The sequence below is a fragment of the Protopterus annectens genome, chromosome 9.part0 (assembly GCF_019279795.1).
Source record: "Protopterus annectens isolate FY-2018-M chromosome 9.part0, PAN1.0, whole genome shotgun sequence".
Lineage (NCBI taxonomy): Eukaryota > Metazoa > Chordata > Ceratodontiformes > Protopteridae > Protopterus > Protopterus annectens.
Window position 1 is genome coordinate 782,026,732 of NC_056743.1, and position 20,086 is coordinate 782,046,817.

Genomic DNA, 20,086 nt, shown 5'->3' on the forward strand with positions numbered 1-20,086 from the left:
TGTTTATAAGCTGTGCAATATAAAAGGACTTTCTTACAACAATAGACAGATGTTGGTCAAAAGCTAGGTCACTTTTAACTTAAATATTAGTTTGAAATGTATAACTTAATCCAGGATTCTAAGATATTCTGTTGTTACGACAAAACACAGAATGCACATGCATTCACAGAAATATTTTAACGGGGCACAGTATCTTCCCTAGACTCATAGCTGGCTTTTAGGCACCAGTGACCCTGCAGTCACTGGGGGTCCCCTGTTCCTGGGGGCCCCCAACCACTGCAAGTTATCTTATCTTGATATGTTGTAACACATCTGTCTAAACAACAAAAGCTAGTACAAGAATCTTTCATATTTAATGAATGAGGTGGATAATGACTATTATTTATATATCCTTTAAAATTCAAAGATATCACTGATTAGCAACAGTTGTCACAATTCCATTAAATATTTTATCACTGACATAGTGCCCCTGGCTTAGTTAAACCCTGCTGGTGGACATGCTCTCCACTAAAACTAACAACATATCCAGCTTTAGATACCTGCAATACCCATGGCTGCAAGGGCCCCCCCTAATCATCCTTGACTGCATGGGGGCCCCACAAAAGCTGCGGCTGATTGGGGAAAAATGAGGAGGAAAAAATGTATTAATTTCCTGATTAGGCTGTGATATGACTTTGTTATAATAAAGATGGTAATGAACATAGGCAAGGTAAACACTGAAGAGGTCATCAGCCCAGCATGACTGATCTCAATGCATACCTTGGAGTTTAAGAACAGCTGATGCTTCTGATCTTCATGGATGGTTTTCTCGTACAAGGAGTTTTATAAATACTGACAAAAGAGCAGATACTATAACTTCCAAATTCTTTGTCGAAGAGTTCAGCGCAATACCAATAATACCAGAATAAAGGCTCAAAATCAGGAACATGTTTTCAATATTACTGTAGTTCAATTAAAAGTTAATAGAATTACACATTTTACATAGACATGCATTTTTTTGCTCAATAAGTATAAAACTCTGATGTCTGGATTTGACAGTCTGTAGTCCTAAATGATTCACAAGCAAATCAAACTTTTTATGAAGGACAGAGCAAAATTATGAGCAAAATCAGAGGAGGTCTGTGAAATCCGGGACAGTGACAAGATTGCATTACTTCTCATTGAAGTAATTACTCCTCATTGAGGTAAATAAAAGTGACTTACACCTGCTACTGTTTAACTGCTAAATAGCAGTCATTGATCTGGTGTGCCAGTACCAGTGGTACAAAACTAGTATTGCTACGACTTGTCTGTGTGTGTGTGTGTGTGTGTGTGTGTGTGTGTGTGTGTGTGTGTGTGTGTGTGTGTGTGTGTGTGTGTGTGTGTGTGTGTGTGTGTGTGTGTGTATACGTAAAAAAGTATCAGTGATTTTTATCTTTAATGCCAGGACACACATTATTCTTCTGGGTATCAGTAAAACATGTAGCTAACAAGTAATTATATTTCAAAAGTGAGGCATAAAATATGTCTCAGAACATTTAGACACTTGAATCTACTAAGAATCTGGGGGCCCTCACTCCCCAGATTATATAAATGGATACAGGGGGCTCACTTAATCATCCCTGAATTTATAGGGACCCCACAAAAGCTGTTGCTGGTTTGGGAAAAGTGAGGAGAAATTTTTTTTAATTTTCTGATTACGCTCTTTAACCTGAACAGGCTGTGATATGACCCTGTTAGAATAAAGCTGATAATGACCTCTGCCCTCAACTGCAGCCATGCTAATATCAGCCCTGCTTGGATGTGTGTGTACAGGAAGCTGCTGTAGGTTGTGTGTGGTTGTGGTGGTGGGGGGTGGGTTGTGTGGTTATTACTACTTTAATTTTCATCACAGTCAAACCTTAGAGGTGTGCACATGAGGTCATTATAGCTTGTGTTTGTGCTCAGGACACTGTGGTCATTATTTTCTTTTACTTTTCTCACAGACCTCAGAGGTGTACAAAGAAGGTTACTATGGTTTGTGTAGGGACAGGGTACTGTCTAGGAACAACAACATAGAATACATTACTGCAATCATTATTTGTTTCACTTTCCTCACAATCACACTTCAGGAATGCATACAGGTAGCTGCATTTGATAGTTTGGGTGGAGGAGTGAGGAGGCATGCTATGTATATGTATGTCTGCAGTGACTTGCAATACATGACTGTGGCAGTTTGAACCTCTTCTTTATTCCTAGCCTAACATCAGAATGATGCTTAGGCAGTCTTTTGTGTGTGTGTGTGTGGGGGGGGGTTCGGGAGGCAGGCAATTTGTTTATTGTTGCTGCAATTCTGTCATCGTTGAACATTAAGTCTTGGGTACAACTTATGACTTTCTTGAAAGAAAAAAGCCTGAAATTCTTTCTTACCCATTTTTTTAAGTTAGGTCGCCACTGGATTAAAAGGCTGGGAAAATGCTCTAAAATACATCCCAGAACATCTATAACCCTATGGCTTCTTGTGCCCTGACTTATTTCCTAAATGACTGTCTTGGTCAGGAAAGGTGTGTTGAAAGGATGCAAGGAAAACTAAAGCTGTACAGCAACATAATTTCTTTCCTCAATCATAATTTATGTTCAAGTTATCATTGGTTGAAAGATTATGTAAAAAGAAAAAAATCTTTAAAATACAATTCAGAGCATATAGGGAGTTATGGCTTCTTGAAAAAAACTAAAGAATAAGGAAACATGAGAGAAAAGGAAGAAATAAGTAGTGTGCCCAAGATGGAGGAAAAACAGGAGAAAACTGGAGGTGTCTGTGCGTGTCTGTGTGTGATGCTGAAACAGTAGGTCTAGGGTGCCATTTCCCCTAAGTCCAGACCTGTTAATAAATTTGCTGCAGTGCATCAGTGTTGCAACTAAATTTCAGTAACTGCAAATGTCCCTTTGTGAGATGGTCCAACATAATGTGCTACACAGGCCTGTTGTAATGTAATAGTACTGTGCCTGTGCAACACTCCTAAAAGTTTGCAGTATGAACTAAAATGTTTCTTAGGAAGGGTGGCAGTAACAAGGTGATACATAGACTTCAAGTGCCAGGGGGCCCCCTAACTTGACATCTGCTGAGGGCCCCCAAAATGCTAACACCGGCCCTGTCTAGACTGCAGTTCTTTTTTTTTCAAAAGCTGGGGGGAAGAGTGTTGGTGTCTTTCATCATGCAGACATTCACTTCTTCACTAGGAGCAGCAGAATTAGAACTTGGTTCACAATTTGTAAACTAGCTAAGATCATATTTAATGATGTATGCAGTGGTAAAAAATGCTATGATGTAATGTGAAACATCTGTCAGGTAGCACAGAGAATTTAAAAATGAGCTATTGAAAACCAGCTTCCTGTAGTCCAAGGATTGATTTCCACAGACTCCATTTGCCTACTGTTGAACTCTAAACAAGTCACTTAACTAGACCATACAATGGGATAATTGAGATTTTGGCTTAGCCAGGGGTCTGCAACCTGCACCTCTTCCACCTCTCTGCAGTGGCTCCCTGTAGCTCTGAAAAATAATGGCCACTCTACCGCACAACAGACACACACACACACACACACACACACACACACACACACACACACACACACACACACACACACACACTGAGAATGATCAAGCAGCGGCCTTTAAATATTGCTCTTATAAACTGAGAAACTTGCTAGAATAACACTGTTTCTGTTGCCATGCATTCCACATACACTGAGTGATCAAGCTATCCCCTGGCAGCAACATCTCCTGGAAGGTTTCCATACCTCTCATACCTCTCAAAGTCTTACCACAAGAAGTCTGGACAGAGCCACAAATAAATGGGAACAAAGGAACAAAAATAGGGATGGACTTTAAATACTGATGTTATAAACTTAGAAACTTGCTAGAATAACATGGTTTCTGTTAACATGCATTTTACACACACACACACACACACACACACACACACACACACACACACACACACACACACACACACACACACACACACACACACACACACACATGTTCTGAGAGCAATCAAGCAATCCCAACAAAGGAACAAAAATAGGGATGGATTTTAAATATTGCTCTTATAAACTTAGTTCTTTTATATTTAGTATAATAACTATATATAAATCTGTATATGCTTCATTTTAGGGGTCAAATAGGTTTTGTGGCTCCCAATGAATTTTATTTGGTGGGAGAGGGGCCAAAAATGGCTAATTTGATAGTGAAGGTTGCTGACCCCTGGCTTAGGCTCTCAATGGCCTCCTGAGTCGTATGCTGTTTGACAGACATATACAGCAAACACTACAAGAAGGACCCAGCCAGGCTAGGGTCTTCACTGTCTAATACCTTAAACCGCCTGTAGTGGAGGCCAATGGCATGTATCTGTTTCACCCCTGAAGGACGCACCAGAGTTTCAGCTGTATGGCTTCTGAATGCCCATGGCTTTTTACCTGTTAAATATTTATGGATGCATTCAGGGCAATAAATCCAAACCCAGTGGATTTAAAATGTAAAAATTTGCCAACATTCAGAAACCATGTAGTTGAAACACTGGTACATCCTTAAGGGGTTATTTCCATATGTCCAATGGGCCTCCACTACAGAGGATTGATGGCATTACACAGTGAAGACTCTAGCTTACCTGGGTGTTTCTTTCAGTGTGTGCTGAATGGTTTGTCTTTGTGACCTTTTTACCCTTTGGCTTCAGCACATATACAGAAAAATATATCTATACAAGAGCATTGGTATGACCAAAGTTTCCTAATCTATACACCAAACTCCATTGCTGTTACTGTCATCCACAGAGCCAGTAATTCAATGAGTCTTGTGTTATGGTATGTGTGCATATCTATAGTGATGCCTGTGTATAAATAAGGGTAATTACAGAAAATGTGTAGCTACTCTAAAATGAGAAAAAAAAGTCTCTGAATTATTATCTTAAAGTAACATTCAGCATATATGGAATAGTAACTGATAACTATATATGTTCTGTTAAACACAGTGTAATGTAATATGTAGTTCGCAATTTAATGACTGGGACTTTCTGAATACATAGACATTGTGTTGGCTGCTGTACTCTTAAAAGCATACATCTCAGCTTTTTGTCTGGTGAATGACTTGTGTTGCATGACTTGCTGAGTGCTCAGGATGACCGGAGTGGTCTAAAACACTGACAATGTGAGAGAATATACCTTTATTTATTTATATTTGTTTTCCAGGCAGAGCACAACTCTGTATGAACCCTTTTCAGACTCTGCCTGGGAGCAGTGTCTGATTTAGTGAATTTCTCAGCATCACACATGCAGTGGAAGCTGAGGGACTCAAACCTTGCACCACAAGAAACAGCTGATTAATAGCTCCTTAATCCTCTAAGCCAACTGCCAGACCATGAGAATGATGATGCAAAAACTCTATACATATTTCAGATGTGTTCTACAATGTATAGATAGCTATTCATTTTAAAGTCTGATTGTAAAAGCATGCAATGTATGCACAATATGCATTTACCAGGAATACAGACTTTCAGCAAAATAATCTAGTACCGCTTCTGTGAAAACTCTCTTCCTCAATAAAGAAGTAGTCAGACAAACCATTGACCCACCTTACCTTTTAAACTACTACAACTGTGTTTATGTAATAATGTATAAAAGGATTGCGCACAGGAGTTGATTAACTGGATATTAATATTTTTGGTGTCATACTTTTATTGTTACAAGTGATATTTTGTTGTATTTCCATTTTAACCTTGGGTACCTTATAAAAATGTAAACCACTAAGTTAATAATTATATTAATATACTTCTGCCATCTAATCTGAACTCAGTATTTCAGACCTTTTAAAATATTAATGCTTAATGTAGCAGAACAAGTGGATTTAATATTGTCACATGTGACATAGTAAATAGACTGCATCCTACAAAATAACATTACTCATTTGCTTACAAGCCAGTCAGACTTAATTTTTCCCCTAGGAGCCCAAGTATAATTCTGTACCAGGAGACGGTGGCATATCTGGGATCATAACAACTATACTGCTGGTCTTCCTTCCCTAAATTTAGCATCCTGTCTTACTAAAAGTAATAGCATTAACTAACTTCACTTTTGGTGAGATCATTGTCAGTTAGTGTCAATGAAATGTCATGTGACAAGCAGCATAGAGAACAGTCAGCAAGCAAAACAGTAATAATTGTATCAAAATGGTATGGAAATGCATTGTATTTAATGCATTAGTTCAAACATGTTAAAAAATCACCAGAATTTACCACTTTATTTTAAATGTTCCTATTTTTGTTCTGTAAAGACATATCCTGCAGATGTCCTTAGTAATGCTGAAAATGCTGTTTCTATTTTTGTTCTGTAAAGACATCCTGCAGATGCCTCTAATAATGCTGGGAATTTATATCCATTTATAACATCTGATTGCATGATACCACTTGTTTCTGTGGTGGCATTCTGCAGGGATGAATGTGATAAGACTGGATAGCAGTATAACATGCAAGGTTGAAGGTAGGAGATAATAAGCGCAAGTATCTATTCCTGGGTTTGATTCCCTTCACCTTAATTTGTGAATTCGGCAACTCTAAGAATGTCAGTGCTCCTAGTGTCACCCCTAAAAAGAATTACTTCTGCCTTAACTTGCTTACCTAGTTAACGAATGGCTAGAATAAAATTAAATCTCCTCCCAAAGTTTTGGATTGCGTTTTGAAGCATCCTTTTATCAATGAGAAGTTTGCTATATGGAAATGAAAAAACATATGGTGATGAGGTACAGAGAATTAATAAAAGGTAGTTAAAGGAAGTTAAACTATGAAAAAACTTCAGATAGAGTCTGTACATAGCAGAAATATACAACTCTGAGGTATACCAAAAGTGAGTTGGCTTTGCTCACTGTTGTACAGTAATGCTGTTTCTTGATTGAGAGGTAAATAAGTCAGTAGACCATGTTTCCCAAGCTTTGAAGTCTGGGCTGTAATGCACAGAAAGTTTGAAGGAAAACCCCGTTTGACTAAAGTTTGGCTTAATGCAGAGCTAAGCAGCCTGCAGTCAAGAATACACTGTTCTTGTGGCTTGAGAAGGGAGATACTGTAAGGTACTGACTGTCAGAAGAATCCAACAATTTGGTGGGTATCAGGGTAACATTGCAGTAGTGGCAACCAGTAAGGCTGTCATTTTATCAATATTAATAGTATGATATTTACACTGAACTGACCCTTAATAAAATGTAGAGTTGCTAAACATTTGAAGTAAGAATCAAATAAGTTCTCAATATATACAATAGCATTTATTTCCCGATGGTATAAGATAGTTGATTTAATATACTGCAAAAGAGAGAGGACAGAAAATGGAGCATTTTAATGTCACATTTGCCAGAGCATGAAAAAAAAGACGCTCATGACAAACACAATGAGGTGCCTGTTAGCACTGTAGTTTGTGAACTATAGATCAGCCTGATATGGTTTAGTTCATGCTTGACCCATGCCTTTAACATGAAAGGGTGGGGTACTGACTTATAGCCGATTTTGGGATCTGAAATGACTGACCTTGTTACTGTACCCTGATCTGTATTTCCCCCAAATGGTCGAAGTGAGAGGAGGGAGTGCGATAAGGGCATTATGATATGATCCAAACCAGTCTGTTGTTCATTACACAGTAAGCCAAATACATTTAGATAACGAAACGACTGAAATAAAATATTTTTCAATGACTTTATTGACAGAGGTAAAATTGTTAAAGTAGACTTTTATTTCACTCTACTGCTCTTGGCAATCTCAACTGGGAAATGAGATTATTTTTGCTCATTTCCAAAGCTGTGCTGTTGCACCTGAGAAAATGACCTCACTAATGAGTTACAGATCCAAGGCATGTATGATTTTACACACTTTGGATATAATACATTCATTACGGAGCTCTGCTGTGAGGGAGGTTTTGGAAATAGCTTCACGGCATCACCTGCTGTTGTGTAGACATGACATCTGGTTGTTAGGTCTGATATGAGGGTGGAGGTCTTGCCTAGAGACATGTTAAATGGGTTATCATTTTTATGGTTAAGTTCAAGTAATTCACTGAAATGTTAAGAATTTTTAGCATGTCTGCAAGGGTATACCATTGTAAAGGATGGTAGGATTTTCACTTCCAGTATTTTTCACTCTATTAAGAATGTCTGCCTCTAGAATATCGTACGGTTTGAGAATGTGATGGACTATATTTGCTTTAAGAACTTATTTTTTCTTCATTACGCCATTGTTTAATGCTTTGACATTCTATATAACTTCAGTATGATGAGGAAGACTGGAAATTGAGGCTATAATTTGGTAATTGGCTCCAGCCTCTGTTTCTGGGTTTGAGTCTGTTCATCTCCATTTGTAAATTCTTCCACTCCAAGCAAAGTCAGTCAAACAGGCACAGCTCATGTGTCCCCCTTGGAATGGGTTACACAGCTAAGGTCAGAAGGGCAGTTTCCTTGCCTATACTTCAGTAAAATATGCTTTCTATAGGCCTTAGGTTTTACCTGGATTATTTTGTTATCCACCTAGGTGTGAAGCTACAGACTCTCATGGTATGAAAATCTAAATTCCTTTTCTTGAATATGAAAACTGTGAACTATAGAGACTTAAAACATAGAACTAGCCTAGTACACCCACACCCCCACTCAGTCAAAGCCACTCCTGCCAAAACAGGAGGTGCTGCAAAGCACATCCACCAACACACACCCTTAACCACAACAGCGGCTACTCAGCTAAGCTCCACACTTTTTTTTTTTTTTTTTTTTTTACCACAATAAAATGTCTTGGAACAACCCTGTAAAACTAGTCTTCTAAGCAGTGCTTATCTGCTTAATAAAGATCTTCTAATCCAAAAGACTCAGTACAAGTGTTTATTCCACTTTAGAAAATATTTAAAGATTCCACTGAGCACAAGGCTAACAGCCCCCAAGTACCGATGCTGACTACCATATCTGGAAAGAGGACCTCAGAAATGTACTACTTTTAAGGCTAGCTTAAGTCAGTGAGTTCCTAATAGCTTGCAAGTCAACACATGTCCAGTTTGGTTTTAATTTTTCATCAATACATCAATACTTGTTTTCTCAACAAAATGCACTAAAAGATGAAACATTTTAAACCCTGTGATACAGAAACAAGCTGAAGACTTTATATTTAGATGCATGATGTTTTGACATGTATGCCTGACATTTTTATGATCACTGGTTGTTGTTAAGAGCTGAAAACAAGTACATGGTAGACAAAATTAGATATTTTGTTGTCCTCTCCAAGCATTTCTGTATCTCTGAAGTCCTTGAGCTTTTAAACATTTCTCTTTGTCTCTTTTCCTTTTACTAAATTCTAGATGTTTTCAGTGAATGCTACAGAAACAGCGAAGACAAAGCTTTTATCTTACTTGTGCGCCACTCTGTGGTATGGGGGAAAGCCACGTGTCTTCAGCTCGCAACACATGCTGATGCAAGAAATTTCTTTGCACTGGATGGTGTGCAGGTAAACTGTATCAACATTGTTTATCTAAATGTATACAGCAAAGTAAAGATGCATGATTTTTCATATCAGCAGATCTTTAAGAAATAAGTCATTGTTGCATATAGGATTTTGCTCACCTGCATAGAAGTGAATATAGACAGATTCCTCCAAATGTTATCTCCTTGCAATAGCCAGCATAGGCATTTGCTGTGAAATAAGATTTCTAAGAAATGTATATTAACAAACCCCTTCTTTGCTTCTTCTAAGCAAGAAACCATTTAGGCTAAAAATTAATGAATCTTATGGCAAGCAAAAATTATCTGCAAACAACTTTCATGCCATAACTGTATACACGTAACAGCCCATTGGTTATAACAAATCAAATAAAAGTAGTTTCCAAATACAATTCTAGTTAGTGGCCAGTGCCTTTACTGCTTAAGTGAACTTTCCCACAAAGCTCTGTTGTTACATGGACAACTCACACATCTGTGTTACCTTACTCTATGGAAAATCTCTTGAGCAATAATAATTATGGGCAGAAGCTCAAGCATTTCCTTTCCAAACTGATGGATATTTACTGAATGGCGACATACAAGCACAATCATGATAATGACTGTCCTTCTAAACTGGACATCCAGCTTATTGTGCTTTGTAAGTATTTGTACATTTGTTCATGTAGCAGATTCTAGCATTTACTGCATTAAAATATTTCTAGAGTTTACATCACGTGTAGCAAAGTCCTTGTAATGTCTACCTTGGCAGTTTACTCAAATTCCGAGGTATCGTCATAACAGAAAGTCACTGCAGTGGTAATCCATTTCAGTAGACTTCACCTAGTACAGGCACTCCATGTTTTCCCACCATAAAAGAAAACAAATCGGTCAGATTTCCTGTCACATTTTGTGTTTTCTAAGTCATAGCTGAACTGCCTGCACACATTCAAGGTGTGTAATAGACATTACAGTCATTTTCATACATTACAAAAGATAGACAGTTGAATGAAGTGATTCATAGAAACAGGAAGAACCACATTAACCATGAGGGAAGAGTTTGATTTTGCTGATGCTCTCAGTATGGAAAATTATATAAGGCTTTTACATCAGAGGCTGTGGCTAAGAAATTGCACTTGAAGTTAAAGCCCCTGAGAACAGACTTTCCTAAGATAAAATGATAATATTCACTGAGTCGGCAGGCTCAAGAAGTTTTAATCCAAGACTGTTGAAAGGATGAAGCAAAGATTCCTTAGGTGAAGTGTTTTTTGAAAACATTTTACACTAGGGTTAGATATGAGATCATTGCAGACAGGTGAACTTGAACTGGAGGGTAAAACACACGAGTCCTGTAAACAGTGTAAGTAGTACAATATTTTGGAAACTGAACAAGCAAATTCCTACACAAAATATGCCTTGCACAGTAGGAAAATTATCTATTTTGGCAAATTTTTTTCTTGAAGAGAGAGGATGAGACATTTTTTTATCTGTACATAAATGTTTTACTTGCATGTTTTTTTCATCTGAAATGCCTGTACTTTTAATATGTTTAGACAACATGACTCTCTCTTTTGTAAATCATTGCCTAGAATTAGAAATGTTATGATTTTTTTAACAAATTTTATATTATCTCTGAAGTTTTCACTGTTCTACTGTATTTACTTTTGTATAAATATTGTAAAATTGTCTATATCCTGAGGAGCTTTTCTCCCCGGGTCTCCACTAAAAATGGACTCTTCCAGGCCCAGTGCACTAACCCGGTCATCAAACTGTAATAAATAAAACAAATGTGTATATAATCCCACATACTGCTACCAACTCCATATGTGATGAATAGGAATATTGTCCCACCAGCTGCCACCAATTAATATGTGAAAATCAAGGGCTCTCATGATCCATGCCTCTGCCAACAAATAATATATGAGTGGTGAATAATGTTAGAAGCATGCAGTAAACATGCTTTGTTGCCTCAGATAATAAACAATACTTGGCACACTCATATAAGCTTTACAATGTGCAACTGCATATATATATGTATATATATATATATATATATATATATATATATATATATATATATATCATCCTCATCAACCACTTTTTCCCATTTTCTACTTGGGGTTGGGATATTGTGTTAACTTTTGCCATCTCTCTCTAGTCAGTGCTATTCTCTTGCCTTCTTCAACATGCATGCCCGACTGTCTCAGGTCTTCTCTCATACACAATTCATCTACCTCTTTGTTGGATGCCCTCACTTCCTCTTGCCTTCTTCCTGTCTGTCCCAAATATTCTTCACCAGATTGTCTTCTGCTTTTCTGCCATGTACCAGAATGATCATAATCTGTTCTTTTGACCTTTTCTGCAACTGGAGTTACTTTGGCTTTTGCTCTTATGTCCTCATTTCTTTGTCTTCCCCACAGTGTGCATCCTACCACCAGTTTCAGGTACTTCATCTCCATTTGCCTGTAGCTTCCTCAACTGCACTGCCTTTATTGTCCAGGTCTCTGAACAACCATACAGTGGGAATTGTCATGCTTTTCAACTTCTTTGGCATTCTTCTCTCATACTCTACAACTGATAATCTGTGCCAGTTGGCAGCAGCTCCTGTGATTCTAGCTTTGACCTCCTCATTCAGACTTCCCTTTTCCTGAACCACACCTCCCACATACTTGAAGCTGGTAACCTGTTTCACTTTTTTCACTTTTGACTCAGTTTTCATCTTTTTCTGATTCCCCAATTTGTTGCCATTTGAACCTCAGTTTTGCCCCATGTGCCTTCAGTTTTGCATTCCATTCTTCTATCCTTTGCAGTTCTTTCTCAAAGTTTCCTGTAATGTTACATCCATCTGCATGCAACAGCTTTGTTGATCTGTCCCCTCTAGCCTGTTTGTTTATGTAATCTATCACCAGTATGAACAAAAGTGGCCTCAGAGCTGAGCCCTGATGCACACCCACTCCCAATGAGAACACTTTTGTGAGACTGAACACTGTTTGTATTTGAGTTATTGGATCTCCTTGTACATAGCTTGCACTAGTTCTACAGGTGCTTCAGTGACTTTGAAATACCACAGTGAATGCCCAAATCAGCTTTCTTGGGACCTTATATGCTTTATCGAAGTCTATGAATGATAAAGTAGAATTCGAACCAACAACCAAATACCAATAAAAACTTCGTCCCAACATGTTTTTAAAGGCTTTATTGACCAACATCCACCATGACCATCCTCCCAAATGAGGAAGATGTCATCTAAAAACCTGAAGTATACCTTTATGTTTTTTTTGTGATATACTACTTGAAAAACTTTTTTCCTCCTCCCATCCAAGGAGAACCAAGGCGTAAAAATGGGGCAAGCTGCCCCCCCCACAATATAGTATTTGTCTATAATAATAAAAATTAAAAAATAGGCTATAAAATTATTATCCATTCTTCCATTTCCAACAACAATAGTTTTTTCTTGGCCTCTAAATCTAAATATTTAAATAAATATTTTTCAAAAAAATTCAAATCCTTCTGTGGGAATACGACTTTTTGGGTAAAATTAATGAAGAAATATGGTCTGAAACAAATAAAAATGGTAATTGATTGATGTTAAGGGACCCTTACCTGTATTCCCAAGACAGAAGGATTTTTTTTTGAAAAAAATGGTAAATATTTATTTGAGGCCTTTAGATGAAAAAAAATGTTGGAAATGACAAAAAACAGGAAATAGTTCTGATTAATATTTTATTTTTTTGGGTAAAATATTATGACACTATGGGAGTGGCCATGTTGGGCAGCTTTTTTGCCCCCATTTTTGATTCTCCTCTCCTGGGATGGGAGGAGGAAAAAAGTTTTCACAAGTATATTTACGAAAAACATAAAGGTATACTTCAGGTTTTTAGATGACATCTTCCTCATTTGGAAGTCTAGGAATGCCCAGTTGGATTCTTTCCTAGTTTCTAGCTTACTCTCAAGTATTTGTCTTACTGCAAATATTGGTTCAGTTGTGCTACATCCTGATCTGAAACAAGACTGTTCATCTCACATCTTGCCTTCTACTACTCTGCATACTTGTTTATCAATCACCCTCTCAGGAACTTTCATGCAATGTGACAGGAGTTTGATACCTCTGTACTGCCCACAGTCATGAATGTCTCCTTTGTTCTTGAACACACTGGCACAAGTATGATTTTTCTCCAGTCATCTTGGATACGCCTTTCTCTCCATACTGCTGTGAGTACCCACAGGTGCAAGTTTTCCCTTATCTCACTCAGCGTCTTTATCATATCTACAGTGACCTCATCTGATTGCTTTCCCTGACTTCATTTTTCCTGTTTTTATTTCTTCTGTGAGGGGTTCCTCCTCTTCTCTCTTCATAAGCTGTATCTGGGGCAATACAGCTTCTGTGAGGTTTACTTTAATTCAGAAGCTGTTAGAAGTAATCCTTCCATCTGCCTTTGATGTCTTGTGGACTGGTGAGTAGGTTGTTCCTGGCATCCCTTATGAAGGGCATCTGCCTTTGCCTTACAACCTGATATAATTTCTTTGTGCCAGCTACAGAATCACTTTTCAGAAGCTGGTAGAGTACCTCTGATGATTTGTTCTTTGATATTGCAACTCCCTTTTTAGTCTGCTAGCCAACCAGTATTCCTTCCAAGCCCTGTCATTTTTTCTATCTCCCACTTTCTTCTACACTGCTTTCTTTACATGACTTCCTAGATGACTTCATTCCATCACCAGCTTTCCTTCTATACCTTATATCTATACCTGGCTTGCCAGTGTGGCCACATATCTGTTCTGTAGTCCTATATATTAGTTATACACCCCAGGACTTCACCCACCCAGATCGACTATAATGTCTTCTAGTGTAGTCTTATCAATAGTAATTGAGACTTGTCCAAGATTATTTTGCACAAAGCACACAATATTTTCCATGAGGAGTTAATGATATCTCGGGTACTAACACCTACTTCCTTGTCTTTACAAAAATGCTGCCACCAGCCAGACAATTCTAGCACTCTAAGAGCATAGTCATTGTTTATCCTTCAAGTAAACTGACTTAAAAGTTTGTATGGTACCAGTTGACTAGGCAATATATTTTCAAATATAACCCACATAATTATGTCTGTTCTTTGCCAGGTATCTGATGAAGTTTAGCCAGAGTGCTAAATGAAAAGTGTTTCATTTTACTTGTGTTTTTTTCATCTTTATCTTGTACAATAAAGTGGGGGACTAGCCAACTGAAAAAAGACCTATTTTTTTGGAGTTTGTGGTTTTGTTTTTGGTTCCCAGTGTTAAGAAATATAAGCACTACAATGTAAAATAAAAAAGCCTGGTTAAAAGACCATGACAAAAGAAAAATGAATGTGCTTTTTCTCATTCTGGCATGGGGGAATGACTGAATTAAAGGCCTTAGATTGATTTAGTAACAAGTTTTAAGAGAAAGCAAGTAAATGAAAAATAATATTGAGTAATACGAGGATTTTTTTTTTCTAACAAATGAATGCATGCTTAATTTGCAAGTCTGCATCTGTCCCTCATGTCTGCATGGAAAGAATCTGATGAGCAGAAATCAACTGTCTGGTTCTCATGTCTCCATGGAGACAGTCTGATAATGAGAAATTGGCTGTCTGGTTCGCAAGTCTCCATGGAGACAGTCTGATAATGAGAAATTGGCTGTCTGGTTCTCATGTCTCCATGGAGACCATCTGATAAAGAGAAATTGGTTACAGTGTGATGGAATTTGGCTGGGGGAAAAAAAAAGAAAAGAGTAACTGGCTAGCAGATGATGTTCTCTGAAAGCATTCCAGGGTTTTCCCAGCTGGGAGAGCTATGAAGATAAGACAAAACCAGTTAGCAATTAGTAGAAGCACAGAGTGCACCATGCATCGTTTAGGTTAACTCAAGTCTGTGAGTGTGGCTGTCAGTTTGAGACATTTGGATATCTGTTTCTATTAGGAGGGTAAAACTTAAATTTTTGAAGTTGTGTGTTAGTATTAAATTAGTAGGTTTTAGTTTGTTTTTTTTCCTTGAGGGCTTTCAATAAAACATAACCTTTTGTAAGATGTGACATAGGCTCAAATGGCTATGACAAGAAACAAATATATTCAAGTTCAACCTGCGAAACAGTGTATGCATGTAACACAAAAGCTGGAACTAGACATTTAACAAAAAAATGTGTACATGAAAGGTGGGAATATTAACTTTTTAATGCAATGATGCTTTCTGTAATGTCTCTAAATGTTAATGGTCTTGACACATAAATACAAAAAAAATGGTGAACTATATTAAAAAATGTAGAGTGTAAATAATTGTTACAGGAGACACACTTGGAAAGAAATGAACATGTGAGTTGAGTTTGATAACTAATTGTTTTCATGATAGCTATTCAGAGGAATATCTGGGAAATGGAAAAGAGGAGTACTTATATTTATTGCAAGATTAGCCCCAATAGGGATAGAAGAGAGAGAGAGAAAAAAATGTCAGATTTCTAGTGTTAAGGGGCAATTGGCAAGGGAGAAGGATTGCACTGCTATGTAATTATATTCCTCCTAAAACTGCTATAATGGAGATTGACAATTCTGGGAGAAATAATCAATTTTCAGCAAGGAATATTACTTATAGGTAGGGACTGGAATTTGATTTGCAGCAGTGAAGATGTGCCTGGGGCCAGAAGGGAAAGGATATCAAAGGAGAAGATTTTTGAAGAAATGTATGAAAATATTTAGCATGAAAGATGTGAATTCAGTATTCAGAGTTCAGAGTAAATTTACATATTATTCCCAAAGATGTAAAAACTAGGTTAGGCTAGACAGAATTTACATTTCATTGGAGCACGTGCATTTAATTGAAGGTCTTGGTACTCATCCAATAACTATTTCAGAGCATGCACTAATTATAACTAAAATAAAAACACAGGGTAATAAAAATGAGACACTGGCTCTTTCCCACCTCTCTGTTGGAGAGAGAGAAATTTAAGGAATGGGTAGTGGAGATTATTCAGGAGCTATTCAAGAGCATAGAAATTACTTCTGAAAATATAGCTAGGGAATGGGATAAAATTAAATTGGAGTTTAAAAACAGGGTGGAAGTAAAAAAGGAAGCTATCATTAATAAGTAACAAGAATTATTTAGAGACAGTGACAAATGATAAAGTATTGCAGAATAGGGGGAATCTCACAGAACAAGAAGAGAATCAGCTGCAGAATGCTAAGCAGAAAATAAGGGATTATCTTGATAATATACACAAGTTTAGAAAGATTGCTGTTACACAATTGTTTTCTAATAACTAGAACACAAATAGTTAGCATGACAACGACTCCGGCAACAGAAATTAGAAAGGGCTGTTGCCAAGTTAAAGGAGTCTATAACAAGGAAGGTAATGAGATCCAGTAAAGGTATAAGAAATATTTTGGAAATTCTATGAAAGTCTGTGTAAAGCAGAGAAAAATGGAAATCAGTGAAAGATACACATGGAAATGTTTGTGGAAGAATTAAATATGCCAAGGTTAGAGGTAGATGAGGTTTAATTATGAACTATTAGGAAAAGCAGAGATGAGATAAAAATTGTGATGTACAACCAATCTACAGGAAAGACCCCAAGAATAGATGGTATTCCTGTGGAAGTTTGGAAGCTAGGAGGAAAATAAATCTTAAAGATCTGGAAGGTTTTTTAATATTTTAAGAGGAGGAGAAGTACCAACATCCTGGAAGAAAAAAGTGGTAGCTCTAATACTTAGAGGGTAAAGCTCTATCAGATCCCACTTCATACAGGCTAAAAGAATGGCAAAAGTAATGCCAAACCCGATAGAGATGGATCAGTGTGGTTTTGTTGAGGGGAGGCAAAGATTTGATAACATTAACAGAACATTGATAATCCAGAGGGAAGCAGAATATAAGAAAGTACCATTGTTGTTGGTTGGTCTTGATACAGAGAAAGATTTGACAGAGTAAGCTTGGACTTTATGAGCAGGGCAATGGAAACATTTGCCTTTCCTGAAAAAATTATAAGGTTGATTAGGAAGATATATAAGGGATTGGAGATGAAAACTGAAGTGGGTTTGGTTCTCTATGACAATTTTTTCTTGAGCAGAGGAACCAGGCAGGGGTGTCATCTTTCCCCATTGGTATTTACATTATGTTTAGAACCATTGGCAAAGAAAATAGGGGACTCAGAAATTCAAGGATGTAATTGGTATGGTAGTCAAGGAAAAACTGGTTCTGTTTGCAGATAATATTATTTTATAACTGACAAAAAGCCATTACAGTGTTGAACATTTTGAGACAGTTTTGTATCTTTTTGGGATACAAAATTAATGAAGCTAAAGCAAAGGCAATAGCGATAAGTTATATATCCACATATGAATTGGTTCAGCAATATCCATATTTATGGGGACATGATAAAATGAAGTAGTTAAAAAAAAAAAAACAAGAAGAGACTGGGATTTTGGATGCAGGCCTTTAAGGAGAATAACAGTAATCATACAGAATATTATATCCATAAAGTAGCAGAAAGTATCCTAAGAACTAAGCCAAAACAGAAATAGAGAAAGGAGATTATGCTGATAGGGATGACTGCAATTAGAGCTACAGAGAATTGGCAAGACAGGGCTGGAATTTATTGGAGAAAACTGGCAAAGCAACCAAGGTATTGGGACCAAATAACTAAAGAGGAAAGATGATAGAATGGGAAGACGCTAAGAATTTATTTGGACTGCAGGTTAGACATTGCCTTTGCTATAAAGGATTGATATTAGAGTATAGACAAAGAAATAGGGGGGTCCTAAGTGAAAGACCAGCACTGGTAGAAATTTTAGTAGAATGTAGAATAGAAGCTGCCATTAAAAATGGAATAATTAGTAGAGCATATAAAACATTGCATGATAACTATAAGAATCAATCAGAGGAGGTTAGAAAGGATTGGAAAGAGAGGCTGGATAAGAAATTCACAAGAAAACAATGGAAGGTCATATATATTTCTCCCAAATATGCTACTTAATTAGAAGATTTGGGATTTTTGCTTGGAAATGTTACATAGATATTTTTATATGTCAAGTAGACTCCAGAGAATTTTTCCTTGGGCAGACAGCAAAAGTTGGAAGTGTGACAGGGCAGAAAGAGGTAATTGGGAACATATTTTCTGGGAGTCTGATGAGTTAGTGGACTAAGGATTTCCTGTGGGATGCAATGTCAGAGATGCTGGGTGGGCAGATTGGTGGGATGAGGGAGATGATTTTTCTGAGCTATGATACAGAATCAAAATTGCTTAGACTTGTTAAGGCCTTGCTGTGTCTAATTATGGTGGCTGCCAGAAAAAACAAGTTACTAGAAAATGGAAATCAAAACCTAAACTAACTTTACTAGAAGTAGTAAATATAGTAACAGAGATAAAACAACTGGGATTGAGATGTTTAGAAAAGGTAGGAGCAAACTGCATAGTAAAAATGATGGGAATTGTGGGAACAACACATACAGGAGAGGAATGAGGTTTAAAAGAAGCAGAACTTAAATGAGCTATGTAATGTTTGACTGAAAATGATTAGGTAGATTACAAGTGATGTGTAATGTTTGCAACTGGCAGTGTGTTAGTATGGTTTGTGATATAAAATGCATGCAAGTAGGATTGTGTCAGTGTGGTTTTTCACTTGTGTAAATGTATGATTGCCTATGTTGTAAGTGATGGTTTCTTGTTTTAAAAAAGGGCAGGAATTCAATAATTTATGTAATGTTGCTTAGGTTATATATGATATATAGCAATATATGTGAAGTATAATGTTTGTAAACATGAACTTGTTAATACAGTTTGATTATTTTTATATAAATGTAAATTTGCCGATGTCGCAAGTGATATTTCAATAATGGTGTTTAAAAAAAACAATTGCATAGTCAAGGCAGTTCACGTTTTAGATATTAAAATACTCACTGAAGCAACAATCAAAATTTATATACAGATTTTTTACAAAAAACTTATATTTAGATAAGCTCAATACAGCTTTTTGTATGTTTCACTAAAACTCAATTACAAGCTTCTATCAGTTTGTCACATTTCTCCTCTGAAAATATTATTTGCTTTAACATAGTACCTCTCTTCTAAAGACAGTTTCCTAGCTTTCTTCAGAACATTCACATCTTCTAAAGAAAAAAGGAGTCTTTGTTTATAATTAGAACTTCCCTGGCATGCAGCTGTGCCAGCCACTGTAGATTTCAGATTATAAAGTTAGATGGACCCCTTCTGCTGTGAAATCGTGTCATGACAGAGACTTTGATTACAAGGAAGTATAATGACAGAATTGTGAATTGTGGTTATCTGGGACATTAGAGAACCACATACATTTAGTCTGCCCTATCTGACTTAGCTTTGAGAAAAATATCTTAGATCTAAGCAATACAATGAGAAATAAAACAGACATTTGTCTTCAGAGAAGGAGACTACATCTGTCTTCCAAGTTTGTGATGGTTATAGAAGGATTAAAGTGTGTACATCTGAGTATTGCTCTCTCAACCAAATACATCTTTTGCAGTGGTCCCATACTGGGATTTTATGGTCTGAAAGATGGACCTTGGGTGAAATTTCTGAGCAAGGTTTCTCAATTACTTTCCCTGATGAAAAAACATTTGACAAAACATGTGGTAAACAACTCATTGCTAGATGTTTATTTCTTC

The 20,086-nt window shown here is 36.9% G+C and overlaps 1 protein-coding gene across 3 annotated transcripts in view; it reads left to right on the forward strand.

Moving 5' to 3' along the window:
* The window catches only part of LOC122811523 (transient receptor potential cation channel subfamily M member 4-like), a 1,266,622-nt gene that overhangs the window by 854,983 nt on the left and 391,553 nt on the right, over window positions 1–20,086 (forward strand). For all 3 annotated transcript variants that reach the window (XM_044083407.1, XM_044083409.1, XM_044083408.1), the window contains one exon: window positions 9,331–9,476. In XM_044083407.1, the coding sequence (XP_043939342.1) occupies window positions 9,331–9,476 (146 nt within the window). The remainder of the gene's footprint in view (window positions 1–9,330; window positions 9,477–20,086) is intronic.